At 43.2% G+C, this 19,933-nt stretch overlaps 1 protein-coding gene across 4 annotated transcripts in view; it reads right to left on the bottom strand.

Moving 5' to 3' along the window:
- Positions 1-17,018, bottom strand: part of tle2a (TLE family member 2, transcriptional corepressor a) — a 46,952-nt gene extending 29,934 nt beyond the window's left edge. The window contains exons 1-2 of one of the 4 annotated variants that reach the window (XM_030433631.1): positions 16,324-17,018; positions 3,956-4,107 (exon numbers count right to left, since the gene is read on the bottom strand). In XM_030433631.1, the coding sequence (XP_030289491.1) occupies positions 3,956-4,107; positions 16,324-16,347 (176 nt within the window). In that variant the 5' untranslated portion in view covers positions 16,348-17,018. Of the gene's footprint in view, positions 1-3,955; positions 4,120-16,323 lie in introns of all 4 variants that reach the window. The other 3 variants (XM_030433630.1, XM_030433632.1, XM_030433633.1) reach the window with 3 other exon arrangements.
- Between the last annotated feature and the right edge of the window lie 2,915 nt (positions 17,019-19,933).

Raw genomic sequence — 19,933 nt, 5'->3', positions numbered from 1 at the left:
ATCAAGAACACGACAGAAATCAAGGAATAGTAGAAAGCAGCTGATCATATACCTCGTCAGACTACATCCAGAAGAGAGGACAGAAAAAACTTAAACAAATATTTCTGAATTAGATTCTGAATTAGACACATTGATCTGCTGTGTATGTACTAAAGCATATAGTGACACATGCTTTTATCGACCTTGTGTGGAAAAGACCATGCTACAAATATCTTACCAGAGGCTGGTGATGATAATTTCCATTACACCAAGGCCTAGAAATGCCAGGTGCCGGTCAAAACACTGAAACATTTTTTTTCCACACAAAACCATACCACATTTGAAAATCATGACCCATCTCTAGTTAAGAGGTGCACAAGCAGGACCGATCAGGCATCAGACAAGGCTCTGGAAGTGACATCGAGGCCACCAGTATTTTCTTTTTAAATATATTTACTTCAGTTTTGACTGAACAATGTTTGAGCTCTGCTTGAACAGACACTAATGCCAAAGTATCAAAAATTCAGCATCCAGATCTTAAATGTGTTTTAGGGGTGAAAATAAGTGTGTCCACCTCTGTCTTGCGTTTCCATCACAGCCGACCGGTGCTGAAGCCGATAAACATCTGAGTATACTGCAGAGTCATTTGACTCAGAAGTCAATGCTGATTATACTCATTCACATTAAAAAGAAAATCCAGATGTCGGGATTTCTGTCCAGTGAGAAATTGGTGTTATAAACTTACAACTGAGCACACGGAACATTACGCAAAGTCGACATTACATGGAATGAAATGTAAAAGTCTTGAGTCAAATCTCATGAATGATGAAGACTATGTGATCATATCATCCCACTACCACTAAAAGTCTGTTAAGAAAGAAATAATAACATAGTATCGTGCAGTCGTACCTCAGTACCTTTATGTGATAGAAGCTCATAGATTGTTCTTGCCATCTCTCTGAAATAACATTGGCAGCACTGTTTCTATGCCAATTATCAGCGAGAAAAAACGCCAGTCAGTCCAATTAAAAAGGTTCATACCCACAAACCTACCTGCCAGGTTAAACATGCATCACTAGATATGTGAAAAGAAGTCTGATTACACAATCTGTTCTGATGAAGACTGTTGTTATTGTTACGAGCCACGGTGACACAATCAGCTCTCAGTTGTGGCTGCATGCAGTATGACGATTGCTGGAGAAGCCTGTAGGAAGGTTAAACAAATCTTTCACGGAAACCTAATCCAGGCCAGCTACAACAGCGCACTGTCATATTAAAACTGGACGAAGATGATAGGATCACAAGCTCGCTCTTGTTGCCAATTGTGTTTTTAATCTCATCATTCTTTTATTGTTCATCCTGCTCGATAGTTCTCAGTACCAGTGCTTGGCAAGAGGGCAACGATCCAGGTGTTTTGTAACATGAGGTGTAACATTGCCAGAAGCGCTGATCACGCCGTCTCAAACGACGGATCCAGGGGTGATTCATGTTCCCTGAATGGCTTGTTTTGTCTGGGTCAGTGCTGCTCAAAGGGGGTTCACACAAGCTCACAGGGTGATAATGGTGGGTTTTCCTCTGATTCACAGAGTACACAAAACACGCACCCACATTCATTCAAAATTCAAACGGATATCAAAAAGGATATCATGGTAGAGATGTGGTCAGCATCATAACATGTTGGGTCTAATTATAGTTGCAACGATTATTCAATTAATCGTTCAGCTAATGGAAAGACAACTAATTCATTTTTCAAGCAACAATGGTTCCAGCTTGTTAAATGTAAGGATTGCTGCTTTTCTTTGTCATTTATGATAGCAGATGAAGAGTCTTCGGGTTTGGGACCGTCTGTTGGACAAGAGAAGTATTTTGAAGACGTCACTTAAATTGTAACATTTTAACATAACATTTTTCACAATGTTTTGTCTTTTAATGACTGAACAATTAATGGATTTATCGTGAAGATAATCAGCGGTTTAATCAATAATGAAAATAATTGTTAGTTGCAGCCCGTGATAACCTAATCTGGTCGTGTTTCACCATTATTTTTTCTTCAGGTTCTATTCCATTTCCAGTTGTTTCATCATTCATGACAACAGTGAATTCCAATGGAAATAGTTCTTCCTGCACACATTTTTTATCTCTGCATTGACTTATATTTTTCATTTTTGAAAAAAGGTCATTGTTAAGTCTCAAAGGCATTCAGACATTCTCAAGAAAAAAATTATCAAAATCAATGCAGAGGTAAAGAAAACACATGCAGAATGTACCATTTCAGTAAAAACAAAAAAAAAAGAGGTGTGCATGTTGCCTTCGACTCATCATGACCACAAATGGTCTTCCTCAAACCACTCTGGTTAACATGTTTCCATCATCTGCGGTGAAGAAGTTGTCATATCCATATTGAATAAAGTACTGGTTGTAGATAGTGTGCAAATACTGTTTAGAGTTTTAGGACCATGAAATGAATTGTTTTAAATGACTTACCACCCTTAATGACCACATATTGAAATATTCAATAAACACAATTCCATTTCAAAAAAGTTGAGACATTGTGTAAAACACAATTAAACAATTAGATAATTTGCTTATTTTCTTACTTATCTGTCTTCATACAATATCAGGACAAAATATTTAATGTTTCTCCATTCTTCATTGATTTTTGTAAACATCTGTTCATTCTGAACTTGATAGCAGTAACATGTCTCAAACAAGATGGGACAAGGGCAACAAAAGAATGGTAAAGTTGTGGAATGCTCCAAAAACACCTGTGTGGAACTTTCCACAGAAAAACAGCTTCAGTGGTAACAGGTGATCGTATCATGATCGTGTATGAAAGGAGCTTCTTCTAAAGGTTCAGTCATTCACAAGCAAGGATGGGGCGAGGTTGATTGTGTAAAAGGATATTAATAAGTGGGCTTGGGAACACTTTGCGAAACTGTTGTCAGTAAACAGTTCTCTTGAAAATTATTGCATTCCCGAATAGCAACAAAATTCAACAAGAACGCATTGAAAAATACTTGGCAACATATCTTGATACAGAGGTCCAGTCACTCAGTTGTTTACGTACAAAAGTACCTGAATGTGTTGGTTCAGTAATTCTAGATTCAGTTGGACTGTTGAGCTTGTGGTGAGCAGAACAGTCAGAAGCATGAGTGAGCACACAGACGCAGACACACATACACAGGCATTTGTGTGTACAGAGGAGCAGCAGTAGCCACAGGGGTTAGAGGGGCTGTGGACAAGGGCTGTACAAAAGAAGTTTGAAGTGGGACAGAAAGGGAGGGAGGGAGGGGAGATTCTGGCCAGCACAAATCAAAGCAGGATGAGAGGAGAAGAGTGAGGGGGTGGGGACCGTGTGAAGGTGTGCCACGAGAACAGAGACTGGAGGGAGGGGGAGGAAGGCGGGGCCTCCACAGCCAGCCCAAATCCCACATTCAAAAAGCATTCTGAGCACATTCCTGCACATCAAGCCCACCGTACAGTAATGCAAAAAGAACAGCCAGCTTTTATACAACTATTGGTCCCGAAACTGTGCCAAGAAGGTTAGTCAAAACATCACATAGTCTTGCATCAAGTGTCCAAAAAAAAAAAAAAAAGTTGAACTTGGCTCAACTTTGGCAACGACTCAATGCACAGTCATCTCACAACACACTGCACTCGTCAATCCACTACATGCAAGTTCACATTCCTAGTAGGTTTCTTTTTAGCGTGAACCACTCGGGTCAATCCACTACAGAGTGTAAAACATTTGTTGCAGAGTTCTAAACTCCCGTTTGTTTGTATTATAAACATCTGATAAGCCTTTAAACTCACGGATCTATAACCCAAACCGCCTTTCCTGTATCGTATCTCACTGTCTTAACTGCAGCTGAAGCAACCTTTGCCATTTTGTTTTAACACAGTACTGTTTTCTCAGTGACACGAAAAATGATACTTGAGGGGAAACGTCAGCGCACAAGCTGCAAAAACAACTCACCTATGGTACTGGGTCTGAAGGAACTGAAACTCCTCCTTGATCCGGTCCAAAGTTTCTGGGTAGGTTAGTTTCAATGACTGGGGTGTCCCCGATGCTGCTGCCGCCGCCGCTGCTGCAGCTGCCACCACGGAAGCCGAGGACCCCGGGGGTGGCTGAAGAGGTGCCTGGGAAAAAAGGAGGCAGCTGACTGAGAGATTTGACTTGAAAGTACATGATAGTTGCATTAAATTCTTCAAAACTGTGTCAAAATCCTTGGGCCAATGGCTTGGGAAATCTATGTGCAATATTATAAAAAGAAAAGCTTCACTCAAGCAGGAGGCTCCATCTGAGAAGGATATAAAACAACCATAGAGAGTAAACATGAGCACCACATCTGCACATGCACGCCATCATGCTTGTGTGTAACTATAGTGAGGGGCTGTTACAGAGACACTCATTGGAAGCAGAGCCAGATGTGAATGTGTTACCGAGCTTTGGATGGGAGGGCTGAGAGGTACAAGAGCTTCTTAGCCAAATGAGCACACTTTGTTTAATTGCGAGTCTGAGTAGAAGAAAGAAATAAAGAGAGAAATGGAGCAGTGGGAGGGAGAAAAGTGGGCGAAAAAAAGGGACTCCATCATGGCTGAAGAAGACCCCTCCCCACCCTGTGCTTAGTTTCCCATCTCTGCAGGGTTCAGAGCAATTAGGAGACTACAACCATAGGGGTAATGCTGCAGGACAGGCAGACAAAAGGGGGCTGAGAGCTGGATGAGGAGGGTGGTGGGGGGGCTGTCCGTCTGTCAGTCTACTTGGATCTTTGTCAAAATAACACAGTGCAGAGGCCAACAGGGGCCCGGGACAGCCGGTTCACAGGCTTCATGATGGTCAAGTATGACGGTGAGGTTAAGTGATAGTAATATACTTTAATTTTCTCACAGGGAAGCGCCAACTGGTTTTTAATGTGGCTCCGTTAGTTTATTAGAGGCCAAATTCTTGCCGGTGATTCAAACAGTTTGTGCTCTTTTCCCAGCCTGTGATGGGAGGTGTGAAGACTGTGAGAGGACAGAGTCAGATGCTACGCCAAGTGGGATTGCTTGATCTGATAACAACCCCAAATAGCGAGTATTACCTAACAGTTTATAATCAAAAGTTCTAAGAATAAGCCTGTAATGCAAATGAAAATCGGGTGGCTTTTTATGATGCAGATCGAGTTAAATTTTTACAGATTTCAACATTTGCCTTTCAAAATTTCTGTTAAAGCCTCATGTTAAGTGGACACTGTTACAATCCAGCTGCATTTTGTTGAACTCAAGCAGATTCCAGTGCCCCACACACACACACACACACACACACGCACTTCTGCCATGTGGTGACATAACCAATTTATCTCTAATGTGCCTCCTTACCTTGTAGACATGTAGGTTCGCATGCTGTAATCACATTTGTGCAACTTTGATAAATCAAGAAATACAGCCCTGTAATTTTTAGACATTGATCACCGCAGTGACGTTCATTCCAGCATTGTCAAACAGTCTGTTTGGAGGTTATGAAACACTAAAGTAGCCAGACTAGACAATGAAATGGTAATGGTACTGGTTTTCGTTTGAGCTCGTTTGTCCTATTTAAAGAATAAGTTACCTCAGCCGTTGAAGTTTTGAAGGAAGAGAATATTTCTGGAACTTCATAGCAAAACAGGGTTGCAGCATTTTACTAATCAACTGAAGTAGATGGAGACTTTTGCCTCTGCTCATCTTGCACCTTCATTTTCATACATCACATGCCGACTCCTACAGAGACTTCAATTTAATTACATTCATTTAGTGGAGCTCTATCAACCTATGGGCTACCTGATTCAATGCAATTTATGAAATTACCCCCCTTCTTTTTGACTCAGGCAAATCATGTTCTGGTTCTGGGCTGGTGCTGATTCAGAGTTGGTCCTTCCACCAGCATGAGAGCAACTGTATAGTCACATCATTCATTCACTTTATAAGTCTTCCAATTTCCTAGAATTGCTATGAAGAACTATGGTGAGATCGCTGCTGCTTTGATTCGGCATCCAGAGAAAAAATGTTTGGTTTAATCTCCCAAAGTCAGAACAAGATACACCATCTCTGGTTTTTAATGGAGACTATGTGCAGTTTCAGTTGGTCCTTGGTCTTGATAACCCAACCCCCAGCCCCTGAAGTAAGTGGTTCTTTGTTCTAGACCAGCAAAGACCAGTCTCCACCAGTCAATCTGGAACCTGTTGTCCTGGCTAAGAGCCAGTTCTTTATCTGTCGAAACACAAAGAACTGGTCCCAGAGTAGGCACTGGCTCCGAACCAGCACCTGAACCATCTTAGTTGAAAAGGGGTCCTTAAGGACATAATGCTTAAAAAAAAAAAAAAAAAAGGGATGATGAGAATAAAATGGCCACAAAAACAACCTGCCCACTCTTCAGAGTTCAAAGACAGTGGGCGTACATGTGGGCAGGCCTGAACGACAGCAACAACACAAGTCTCACATCAACGATGTCTGTCACGGGTTAATGATGTTTAATGAACAAGTTAATCACAACATCACTCAACTCCAGTGCCAAAAAGAATGCCGTGGGGGGGGGGGGGGGGGGATATGAAAGATGTTTGGGGCATTTGCATGTCGGCATGACGAGAGCAGAGCGTGCCAGCGTCTACAGTTTGATAAGCGACAGTCTGAGATGCATCGACAAAGAAATAGCAGAAGGTGTTTCAGCAGGTCAAACATTATCAAAGAAAATACAGACCGAGAGAAAAAAAAGACAGAAAGACGCGAGTAGAATAAAGAGACGAGATGGAAGGGAATAAAAGATAGATGAAATAGAAAGTAAAAATGGAAAGATAATATGGGCTAGGCTAACAAGTTTTAACCCAAAAGTCGAAAAATATACAGAGAAAACGACGAAAAGACTGAGAATCTATTTTGAAAGGAAATTAAAATAACAGAAGAGAAAAAAGAGAGAGGGAAGAGAAGAAGAAAAGAAAGGACCAAAAGAGAAGATAGGAGAGGGGCTGTGGCCTCATTGTTCCTCTTTCTAACAAGCTGCTCTCAATCTGTCGGCCAGATCCCCTCCTAGAGCACAGACAGCCACACACACAGCCACACACACACACCCCTTTTCCTTTACACAAAACCAACCATCACACACACACACACACACACATTTATTGTATTGCTCACACATGCACACCTCTTTCCTCACACAAAAACCCATGATTACACACACACACACATGCACGCACATACACACTCTCCCCTCCTGTTTCACACAACTCAGACGCACACACAGAGCAATTACTCTTCACAAGGGGAAAAAAAGAGCACCAAGGCCATTTTATAGGAGGATGGAAGGAGGAAGAAAGAGGCGACCATCCTTCCCATCTCTCCTTTTTATCACTCCCTCATTTTTCATGGCTTTCTTTTTTAAGATGGTCACATCTCCAGAGGACAGGTGAGAGGAGAGAGAGCATCTTCCTCAAAAAAAATAAAAAATAAATGGAGGCACGAATAGTCCATTTTCAGGTTTTTGTTTTTAAAAGGTAATGGAAAAACCACTGTCTCTCTGCTAGCTCAGCCACTCAGGACCGTATGCACAACTCCAGTCTGCTGGTTAGGTTTGTTATGATGAATCACACCAGACTAGACTGGACGCATGTGACGGATGCCATCTCTGAAACACAGGAAAATCATGGAACCTATCCCAGCATTTATAGCCCTTTTCCTCCCACCAACCACAGCTATTAGTCTGCCCCGACTTCTGATCCAGCAAACAGCTGAGCAGGCTTTAAAATGAGAGGTCAGGTCGTCGAGCTGACCTGGTGACTTCTGGGAATGGATCAAGGCTGGGAGCCTCACCTGATAATCCAACACTCAGTTATTCCGTCCCTCTTGGCCGTGTCCCGGCCCGAAGGCAAACAAGAGACATGCCGTCTGCCCTTGAACAAAGCTTACATGGACTGAAAATCGCTGTTACACAATTACAGGCTACATCTTCTGCCGCTCATACAGGCATAGAGTCAGGTTCTGTAATACTACGGACGGATTGCATGAGGTTGGACGGCATACGCTTTTCTCTGATATGATTAGAGATCATCTGATTACTCATCGGTTTAGAGTAATCAACAGGGAGGTGTTTACAGGCCCTGAGCAGTCTAGCATCACCACTGTGACATGTTCCAGTCCTGAGAGCCAGCTGAAAAAGCTATAGGCTAAATTTTGTGGTTTAAGGGCACCTACTGCACAAGCTAAATGAAGAAAATCCCAGATATGACCCTGTCACATCAGATGTATAGGTGTTTAGGCAAGCACATATACACACACACACACACACACACGCACACACTAATCTCTCTCTCAGCCCTGGAGGGCCTAAGTCAATTGCAATGATTAAATGAAGCCCTGATGATGAGGGGATGAGAGAGAGAGTGTGAACGAGTCATCTACGGGAATAGAAATGATTTAAATCAGACCTCACATCCCTTTAGTGGTGGAGGATAGGAAACAATCCAGTACACTGTTTTACATGTGCCAACCGATGAGAAACAGCTCAACAGCAACTACAGATCAGGTTATATGTTCTTCACATGCATTATATCCAAGGCCACAAAGCCATGAATGGAAACACTCGATGTGAATGCACAGCAAATTGTGTGCTTATGAAAAAAAGGAGCAGAAAAACATGTTGAAGGGTGACATGAAGGGACCGTTAACAGTGTGGCAATCACTGAATGAAATCATTCCTGTTTTCATTTGAGTTACCTCTAATTACACCGCAAGCATCAAACCACTATGACCTCACATCCTTGCTCCAACCCCCCACCCTCACAAAAACATGTGCACACGTACACACACACAGACGCGTCTACGCGCCCACACATGCCCACTACAAACACTAAGTGGATTTGTGCACGACACAGTTTTCCACAAGTATTTACAAGCACACATGCACTTTATTGTATTCGCACACGACTGCAGGTCCTACGTCAACATTAATGGGAATCCGCAAGATGTGTCCCAATCCGCACTAGCCACACTGACCCATAGTTACACATAATTTGCTAATGGAGCAGGGCAGGGGCCATCACCATTATGATGTGGTTCTGTGACCAGAGGAATATGAGGTTTTCATGTAGGAACACTCCTTCTGTGTCTTCTTCGTATGGCTGGAGGGGATTGAGGAGGGAAGTAGATTTCTTTTGGATGACCTCTCACATTTTCCCATCATTCTTTTGCAATTTCCACCACTGAAAATGCATTTTTCACATGCAGCAATGAAGAAGAAAAAGACAACTCTTTCAAGTTCTTTCATACAAGAAGCTCCCACTACTTTGTAATGTTTGTTGTTTATTTTCTGTTGTATAGCGTCCCTCATTACAGATCCTGCTGCACACTGATCTAGCTCGGCTTTGATCAGAAAACCAAGCATGAAACCAACACTCCACTCCACTGGTGGCAAAACAAGTTTAAACTCAACATCAAATTTCGCCTGTTCCCAACAATAAATAAAGAGTTGACAGCCATGCCAGTGCGTCTTGAGACTGTCCTGGCAAAGTGGTGCTTTGAGCTAAATGCCAACATCGTAACAGCTAACTAGCGGTTGACCAACAGTGGATTTTGGATGGCTGGTACGATAGATTGGAGCAGGAAAAAGCTGATTGATGACTAATGTCAGTACTATCTTGTTTTTTTTCTAGGAGGTGTGGTGATTTGAACCAGCAGTGAGTTTATTTTGCATGAAAGTCACTTTGCCGCAGAGCTCATTTATGCAATGTAAAATGCAATTTTGTGGATTTACATAAACTTTGCTTCACAATTATTAATCTTCTTCTCTTTTATCACCAAAATCTGAAAAGAAAGGTGGTGGCAGTTTCTTCTATAACTGGCTGAGTTAAATGATGATATGACAAATCATGAAAAAATTGCATCGTGGCAAACTTTATGACACCAGCAAATATCATAGTCATCCAAAGAAATGGTATCATGATGAAACTGGTGATTACCAACCTTAATAAATACCGTAACAGAAAAATGTATAAGTGGTTCCATACAAACTCACAAAAGCCCTCTCAGCTCATGTCATGGTTGTTTTTGAAAAATCATGTAAACGTTAATGTATAAAGTTTGGCACTGAGCTAAATTTTGCTTTCTTGCAACCAAATTTAAATTCTGATCATCTTAAAGATGTTTAGTTCTGCAGGTATTTGGTCCTAAAATAAAAACCAACTGAACAGTAGAAAAGGTCATTTTGACTGCATGTCTATTTTAACTTTCTGCCGCTGGATAAAAAGTCAGACGCACCATTAAAATTAACCACATTCATCCTCCAATTTTGAGCTGATCGTACAGCTGCTGTTGAAATATTATGCATTTTAATTGAAACTGACTTGCTGGAGCCACAGAAGGTGCCAACACTCAGGATTCATCCTCTGGGCACCATCAACGCATATACAAAATTCCATGTCAATCCAGCCAAATGTTGTTGAGATATTACGGTCTGTACCAAAGCGTGGGATCGACTGACTCACTGCCATCCCTAGAGTCATGCTGCCAACAGAGCTGAAAAAAATAAATAAAAAAATACTGTGCCAAGTGTTAAGATCACAGTTTTTTATTTGTTTAATCGGAGTTGGATCTCCCTGTCTGTCTCTTTTAGCTGGGAAGATGCTGTGCTGTTGCCTCCCTTCATATAGCTCATTAGTCAGGCCACTAATTACACTGCTTACCCACAGAGTCGATCATCAGAGTAAACACCCACCAAGCTCTCCCTCTTCTACTCTCCTCTCATCCAACCACCACCAAGGACACAGTGACAGTAGGTCTAACCCAGAATAACATTCCTGGATGTGCATCTTTGAGTATCCACCCACATGCCAAAAACACGCACCTCCCCGTCTCTGAGGGGCCTTGAGACATGTAGCCCAATACACTGTCCTTCCTCAAAAGTGTTCAAAGTTAAAGATTATATCAAATCATTCAAACACAACTGTCAACATTCAGCTGTGATTTGGATCGCTGAAGTGGCATGCGGGCAGGAAGAAAAGACGCAGGTTCATCGCTCCCCCACCTCAATCCTCCCACCTTACATCAGGTGGCTATCGGCTTGGTTCAAGCATGCTGATAATCTCTCAATGATTCCTGCACTTAGAGGGGAGGGGCTGCCAAGCACCTGTTTCATTAGCGCCACACATCTCTCTTCTTCAGTCCCCCCACCGACCCCTCCACCTCCTCATTCCTCTCTCCTTCCTCCCGCAAGCCTCGTTATTCAAATTTCCCTGCTGTCAGCCCACATTAGCGAAGCGCCACAGTTTGCCTGTCAGCTGGCTTAATTGCTGGAGGTGCCTTCTTTTATTAGGTAACCCCCTCCGCTCGTTTGTTCCCTCCACTGAGACACAACTCCACAACAGCTTGTGTAAACGCGAGATCCCTTCAGCCTCTTTTCCTTCATTTTCTTCTGCCTTCCCAATCTCTCTCTCTCTCACACTCACCCAATCTAATCGGTGGCTGAGCAAAGCAGGCGGGCTCCTGATCGATAGCCACACTCTCACCGCTGGACAACAGTGGTGATAAAGAGCTAAAAGCATGCTAGGACTGGGAGAGTGGAGGCTCGCTTTGAGGACAGAGAAGAAAAGATCTCATCTCAGCTACTAAAGTGCTCTCCCCACAACAGCCTGTGTCTCCTACCTGACCATATCTATCTCCACTGATTAGATATTTATTTAGAAGAACCATCCTTGAAGTTATTGGGATGATAAGAGGAAAAGAGGAGACACATAGATTACACTTCACTTTTTTTACTGTAAGCGTGTCAAGCAGTATGGGGCTCGCACTAGTCTTGGTCTCGACTTGGTCTCAACCTATCAAAGTCTTGGTCTTGTTTCTGTTTCAATACACTCTGGTCTTGGTAATGACACTCTTAGGTGGTCTTGCTTACAACACTACCAGCATTTGGAAACTCAACTTGGAACTGTGTTAAGTTCAGAATTTTGAACTATTTGGATCTTTACACAAAGAACTTGTTAGGTCGGCTAAGTGCCTCTCAATCAAAACAATGAAAACAAAAGACGTAGTATGATGACATTTTGAAGTTAATGTATCATTGTTAAAAAGCTGCCATTGTCAATGAAAATCTATATGACGTGACTGGGGGAGAAATGTTTATGTTACACGACCACAACCAAATCAAAGGCACCACTGCCTTGAAAGAAATTACCAATTTCTCTGTGTTTATAATCCATGTACACAACAGTTTACCAGTCTTGTGGATTTTAAACCTTTTTAATGCAGAAATGTCATAAATCGTAAAGAAAATATATATATTTATTGTTCATCATTGGCTAATTGTTACAGTACTGCAATAATAAGTACAGTGACAGTGCTCCAAGGTCTACATGCGGCCTAAAGTCCCCAGGTGTTGCTTTGAATATCAGATAAAATGGACAACGGCAAACTACCACCAAGATTTGTTCGACAGCGAACAGTCAATTTGTAATATTGCACTGCTGGTTTGGTTTTGGATTCCACTTCTTAGGTGAAGCCAACTCATTATACGATAAAAAAGAAAGGGTCTACAATGCTAGAGCAGGAACTGATAAAGACAAATATTAAGCCAAATGTCTGACTTTGGCATTTGAATGTGTTTAAGTCCCTGGGGACTGAGCTACATAAAAATGAGCTTTTCAAGATAATCCACTGGGACAGGCACGAGCAACAGTCAGACAATCAGTCATAAACAAATCCAGATGAAGTGTATTATCCAATCCAACGCATTTGGAAGAAAAGACCGAAGCAAACACATCCAAACTGTGTGTACCAACCTCTACAGTTACCATTTGTACATATAGCAGCTAAGTCTATGTTGAACCAGAAGAAGCTCTGAAAAGTTTAATGAATGTTTACAGAGGACAGTCTGGGTAGCAACCAAATCAGTGGTTAAAATGATATGACGTCTTAGAGCGCTGTGTGATCACCGTTTGCCATGATAGTTTAAAAACACATTATTGAAATGGGTATGAATGACAGCAAGAACTTCCAGGATTCACCCACATTAGTAGCCTTCAAACAAACCCCTCCCCCAGCCGAGGGTACTGTTCGGGACAACATGGTTGTAGCGGGCTGTTGCTAATATTATGAATAATCTTATTGTGACCTTGGAGAGGGTTGGATGTATTTGAACACTCACTGACAATTAAATTATCTCCCACAGATTAGATCCGCTTTGGCAACAAAGAGATCTTTAAATCAATGGTTAGTATCATTACAGGCCATCAAAACAAGTTGGTAGTCTCTGATTTTTATTATAATTTTATATATTCTGCTTGGATGCTTTCTTCCTCATCCACTTTCAGCCTTGTAGGTTTCTGTCACTGTGGTGGAACTGAAGGAACATTAAGGCTTTAAGACAGCTGGCCATGCCTGCCATGTCCTATACACTTCTCAGCTAGTTTACTTTATCTGGCAAAAATCCCAAAAACCATCTGAGCACATACGAGGGCCTGAAGCATTTTCAAGAACGCTCCTCTGTTGTGTTTATGTCGTGTAGGCACCACAGTGTCATTGCGTCTGTTCACATAATTAGATTATGAATCTCTTGTGAGTCTTGGGCATGTTTCTGTATTTAGTCAGGACATAAACTGAATTTGCAAGATGCTTGATTACAGATGTTTGCATTGCACTTTAAGGGATAGTAATTTCTAGGCACCTCATCAGAGAGTAACAATGCGTTTATAAAAACAATACTTGATGCATCTTTAAGCAACTAAAAATGTATAATTTCTGTGTTTTATGTTCTCATTTAGTACTTGTAAAACATTGTTTAAATGCCATCATTAAAATAAACAGATTTTTTCCATTATCTTTGCTCATGCTCAGTCATTCTCACCAAAACTCAAGAAGTGGCCTAGTTTATAATGTGTGAAGACTACCAGTGACGAAGCAATAAGCTACAGGTCACTGATGGAAGCCAGCTGTGTGAGGTTTGAAGACGACTTAAAAATTACACGTTTCAAGTTAGCTATGGGTTAACAAAGGATGCAATAATTAAATGAATTGCCCACTCTGATAATCTTAATAACTGACTGAGCAGTGATTTAGTCATTTTTGAGCCAACGTGTAAAACAATCGCTGGTTGCAGCTTCATAAATATAAGAATTTGCTGCTTCTCTTGGTCATTTATGACACTATGTGTCTTTGGGTTTGTTGGTTGGATTAAAGAATCGTTTGGAAGACATCACTTTGGACTCTGGGAGGAAGATTGTTTTCCTAATTGACATTGTATTGACTGAAGATCTAGATTAATCTATAATGGAGATAATCATTAGTTGCAACCCTAGTTCATCATCCAGTTCGTTCAGTCATAAGAAAAACATAAACGCTCAGCACAAAATTGTTGTGGAGAATTGTGATGTTGAGACCTGGGTTTGGAAATTTCCATCTTCACATTGAGACAATTCAGGAGAATCGAGATGCATCTAAGAATCAATGTTTTCTTCCAGTCCTAACTTCACACCATAGATATAAAAAGAAATGATGACTATACATGTGCTGTATGTGGTGGAAACAGTTTAGACCAGAAAAAAAGTTATCACCAAGTTCATATTTTACCTGAACAATCTTAAGAGAGGATCTGTTGTCAGAATTGATAAACATGCAAGTTACATTAGGTGCTAGATGCCACAACCTCTTGTTTAAGATCTGAAAGTTCACCTAATAATTTTCAACATGAAGAACAGCTATACATTTGTTAATATGGGTCAGGTATTTATGTAATATATGGGTCACATCCTTCACAGCAGACCAGTAGCCAGTGATGACAGGCTCCTGCCAGTCTTACATTTCAGAGATTAAACAGTTTGCCGGGTTGAGTGGCCCTTCACTCCGAGGTGCAAACAAGATCTACTGATGGCCTGACGGTGCTGCTGAGATCTGCAGAGAGGTTGAAATGAAACGAGGCCGCTGGCCTAAACATTCCACCCAGACCCGCCGCAGTCTGCTCCTCTCGCCCTGGGACGCCTGCCCATACATTAAGATGTGGTTTGGAGCTCTCACAGGAACACAGCGAGGAGAGGCTGGATGAGAGGGATTGGGTTTACAGTGCAAACCACAGACCCACAGTCTGCCTCCTGCCCTGCCTTCCTGCAGTCGACTACACTACATACACAGCTGCTGCTGGTGTGTGTGTGCTGTGTGTGTGTGTGCTGTGTGTGTGTGTGCTGTATGTTTGCGTAGAGGGGATTCACAGGATCCTTTTATCACTCTGAGGAAGTATGGGGTGAAATAAAAGTTGCAATGCATCATGGTAGTGCAATTTAAGCATTGTGCAAACACACTAACAATGCAGAATTAATTAAAGTGGCTCTCTCTCACACACACACACATTCACGTTAAGTTATACGTCACAGTGGGCTTAATCTGGCTCCAATGCATGGGACATGAATGTCAAAACACTGTCAGGGGTGGGGGTGGAGGGATGTGGATGAGGGTTAGGCAAATGAGCAGGTCTTAATTGATACTTCACACAGCTGGAGGACCAGTGTTTATGTATTTCAGTCCGCTCAAAAGCTCTCCACCTAACTCGACTAAAACAAATTAAAGCCGTGCAGCATGAATATCTCTCTCGTGGAGATCTGTCTCCAAACACAGACAGCATGCTGATTTCAGTCCACTCTCTTCTCCTTTTTATTTTTTATTTATTTTTTTTTTACAGCCACATACTGGATTAGCTTCTAGTTTCCGATCTTTCCAGCCTTTGAAAAGAAGGAATAAGAAGAAGGAGGCAGATTTTTTTGGGGGGGTGGGGGGGATGAGTGGTGCTTGAGAGGGGCAGATCATTGAGTGAAGGTGTCAACAAGCCATAGCTGACTCACCCCCCCTCCACCCTCCTCACCCCTCCTGTGTGAGGAAAAGGGACAAACAAACACACACACTTCATCATCTGGGTCAACTCCACAATAGTGTGGAAATAGAAAGGAGGCTCCATGTTTCTAAACCGGCAGAGGTGGGCACCAAGGACATGAGGTCCACACACACACACACACACACACACACAAAGCCACTCAGCAAAGTTGGACGCCGTTTAAAGGTGGACTAAAGATAAACCTCCCTGACCTTCATGAAAACACAGATCACACATTAGAGACTATGAAGGAGCCCCCAACACAAAAAGGAGTCCCCGGAAATACAGAGTAAGGATGACAAAGACAAACAATTCCGGCTTGTACTTTCTCACTGAGGCTATAACTAGAGCTCCAATACGGTTTAAATAATCACCACACACACGTCGTATTCTACGGAGGTTCCGGGTTTGAAACAATAACCCGTCTTTAAAAAATAAAAAAAGGCGTGCTAGACTGCTTCATAGTAGCGTAGCTTACTCACCGGTGGTCGGTTTTGAGGGAACATTGTAGCCGCCGACTTGTGCGTCTCCCTCTCTGCGTGTCCCTTCCCTCGAATTCGCCCTTCTTCTTTCTCCCTTCCCGGGGCGGAAAAGGCTTCTTCGTCGAGAAACGCGAGCGGCCGCCGATGCGCTTCTTGTCGGTTTCAGAGAGGCATTTGGCCCGCTTTCAAAGGCTGAGGCGAAGCTAGTCTTGGCTCGCTCATTCCTCGCTCCAACACTCCTTTGTTCTGGGTTATATCTCCAACCCCAAAACCGCACCGCGCCACACCGCTCGACGTGTAGTAGTGAGTGTGGGGGGACGACGACGGCGGAGGAACACCCGGTCCTAAGGAAGGGAAGCTTTTCCCTTCCAAGTCCTCAACTTCCAGCGAATAACGCAGTCGGTTTCCCCTCTCCGGTATCTCCTCCTCGTCGCCGCCGTGTGTAGCATGAAAAAGGGCCAGAGAGGGGGAGAGAGAGAGCGGGGGGGGATGTGGTTTCTGCTTGTGGCTTCGGAGACGGACACACCACCGGCACATTGAATGCAGCCGCAGCCTCTTTTGTCTCTGCACTCTTTTCACGCACACACACACACAACACTCCCCAGTCCCTCACTTCTCTCACTCCCCCCTTCTCTGATCCTCAATGGGACATAACATATGAGTAGCTTTCTTTAAGGAGGAGGAGGAGGAGGGAGGGGTGCAGCTAAAGACACTGGCTTAGCACCCACCCCCCACTCACTCCATAGTTTGTTTTATCAGAATTAGTAACCTAATGCGCTTCTTTTTCCTTTTTTTTGTATCATGAAGAATCGAATCCAGCCTTAATGCTGAGAGAATATCACACAATGCTGCTCTTCAAATAGCCTCATGATGTTTGCGGGGGGAAAACCTCTCGTTGCTGCTGCATTGTAATTAGCTTCATCCTCGTGAAGTCGTGTAGGCTAATTGAATTTTTTATTATTTTTTTTAAATCAATCCACGCATTAGGGGGGAATTTTAATTTTAATTTTGGGGGGGGGGGAAAGTGCACAGAAATGTGTTTAGGACGAAGGGCTGCAGAGGAAATATTCAGTGATTGAATGAAAAATCTCCACGTGGGGCTCGGCCTCGGCACAGTAAACACTGCCAAAGCGGGCCAATGAGCGTCGAGGGGGACCCACGTGGGGCGCGCTGACCGTTCGCTGATTGGCGGGCGCGGGAAGCACAGCTCTCCGCACGTCAATCAAGCGGAGCTACAACTTGCTGTGTGAGGTTAACCCCTTCCTGGGCACAGGGAGTGATTGAGGGGCTGGTGTTGGTGGTGGCTGTATCAGGATTCAGTGGTTTTCCTTTTTCTCCACCACAAGCCCGTCAATGCATTGAGAAAAATCGCACGCTCCCCCCACCCACCCACCACCATCATTTTTTGTCTTCGTTGATGTGGAAATAAATAGACTTGAGCTCTAACTTCTGCATCATTCTGCTCGTTTTCTGGAAGTCAAAAAATTAATCATGATCACAGGGGAACTGACCGGGACAAGAAAAGACAGAACACGCCAGACACCCCACACAAACTGCAGTGATGATGCTTGCATGGCCCATGTATTGAACCTGTGCATTGTTGTTACCTGGAATACAAAAAAAAGGGTGGGTGGGGGAGGGAGGGGGGGGGATTATTCTGGAGAGGAAGGGAGAAATGGTGGAAAAATTGGTATTCTGGTGGCACGACCCCTTTGGCGGGGCTCATAATTAGAGAGAGAGATATTGAAAAAGCAATTTCTGACAGTGGAAATCACAACCTGCCAGAGGTGGAGTTGGAAAATATAGATGGGTGTGTGTGTGTGTGTGTTTGTGTGGATATATGTGTGTGTGTGAGAAAGAGACAGAGAGGTGGGGGGAGGGAGGGAGGGAGGGAGGAGGAAGAGAATAAAGGATGAAGGACAGCAGGGGGGATGCTGAGAAAGACGAGCCAGTAGGAGGGTTAGAGATTGAACGAGAGGGAGAGTGCACACGGGTGATGAAAAAAAAAGAGTGTGTGTGCGCGCGCGTGTGAGCAGACAAGTGAGGGAATGAAAAAGAGGGAAGGGTGAGGGGAGCAAGTGGGAGAGGGAAGGAGGGAGCGAGAGAGAGAGGGAGAGAAAAAAAAATTTTATTGCCATTTTTTCCCATGAATTTTAATGCACAGCACTGGTCTCCCTCCCGGATTTCTGGGATCACATTTATTAGAAAAAGAAAGTCATGAGGAATGCAGTGCTTTGCAGTCTGCTGCTGCTGCACGGGGAGATGTTTCATGGTGGTGTGTGTGTGTGTTTTGGAGGTGGTTGTGGGGGTTCCTGCCTGGCTGGGGGTGCACAGGATGTATGAGGCAGCGTCGTGCGCGGGGGGAGGCATAATAATATAGATGATAGAGAATGATAAGTGAAGGACACATATTATTGCTATTGACAGGTCAGATGAAGGAGTGTGCTGGGTGTGTGTGTGTGTGTGTGTTGGCTGAGCTCCAGTGATTAAATACACCAGGTCCACAGTGCCCTTCTCTCAGAGCAGCGGGACGTCAAAGTGGCCCCACGGTAGGGACAGGACACAATGGTCTTAAGGCTGCGGGAGCTTTTGGTTTCAGCTCGGCCGTGTGCGGGTTGTAAAGAGACAACTGTGTAACTAAACACACGCTCACCTACGCACACCTGTCTCGGAGGGCGAGGCTGTGGAAAACGGCCCGAGGGAGCGGCAGCAGCATCTCTTACCAACCACAACCACCAGTTATCCATGCAGTCAAATTATTACCAAGTGGCAAAAAAAAAAAAAAAAAAAAAAACAACATATCGTGGGAGTGTCTTTCAAATGAGGTGATGAAAAACAAGTTTGCTTCCCACGAAACGTAATCCCCTTGCGGTCGCCGACAAACACGTGAGGATGGTATTAGCACTAGATGATGCCCTGATAACAGAGGATAAGGTCTGCTGGACAGATGATGAACTGATGATGTCTTTTGTTCATTGGAAGGCAGCACCACGAGACAGTTTGGATCAATACGCTTCACTTGTCTGATGCTTGTGGGATTGTACTCTGAAATCCCATCAAAAAAACAAAAAAACTAAAGTATGAGTTGCAGAAACCCTCTAAAAATCAAGCTCGGAAGAAAAATACACTTGAACCACAGCAGAATGAGCAGTGGTGTTGCTGCTGGTGCGTTTATTCCCCTATAACTTCAGCATATTTGATCTGGAGCTACTTGTACTATTGATTTTCCAGAAAGCGTTCAACTATGTTAAATACTGAGGGTAAACATCAGGTATTGGACGCGGCCCTTCAGAATCAGAGACCATCCCTCCAGACCCGTAACTGTGCATCAGCTATGCACTGGAGCTACAAGGCATGCTGTGTTTTGAGATTGCGTCTACATTGTGTCTTGGGAAGTGGAGTTAAGTTTTGTAGTCGCACAAAAAAGTTCTGGAGCTTCACAGCAAATCACTGTTGCAGCATTCTCCTAAACAACAGAAGTAGATGGAGACGTGTTTTAAAATGTAAGAAAACAACCAAAAGAAAAACATCAAGTGGCTCCTAAAACATTTCTATGGAAGCCCCAAGATCTCAAATTGATTTGAAAATACTTTAATTTAATCTGTTATTT

Source organism: Sparus aurata, chromosome 11 (assembly GCF_900880675.1).
Source record: "Sparus aurata chromosome 11, fSpaAur1.1, whole genome shotgun sequence".
NCBI classification, from domain to species: Eukaryota; Metazoa; Chordata; class Actinopteri; order Spariformes; family Sparidae; genus Sparus; species Sparus aurata.
The sequence above is the reverse complement of the archived record's forward strand: the minus strand, read 5'-3'. Positions and strand labels throughout refer to the sequence as shown.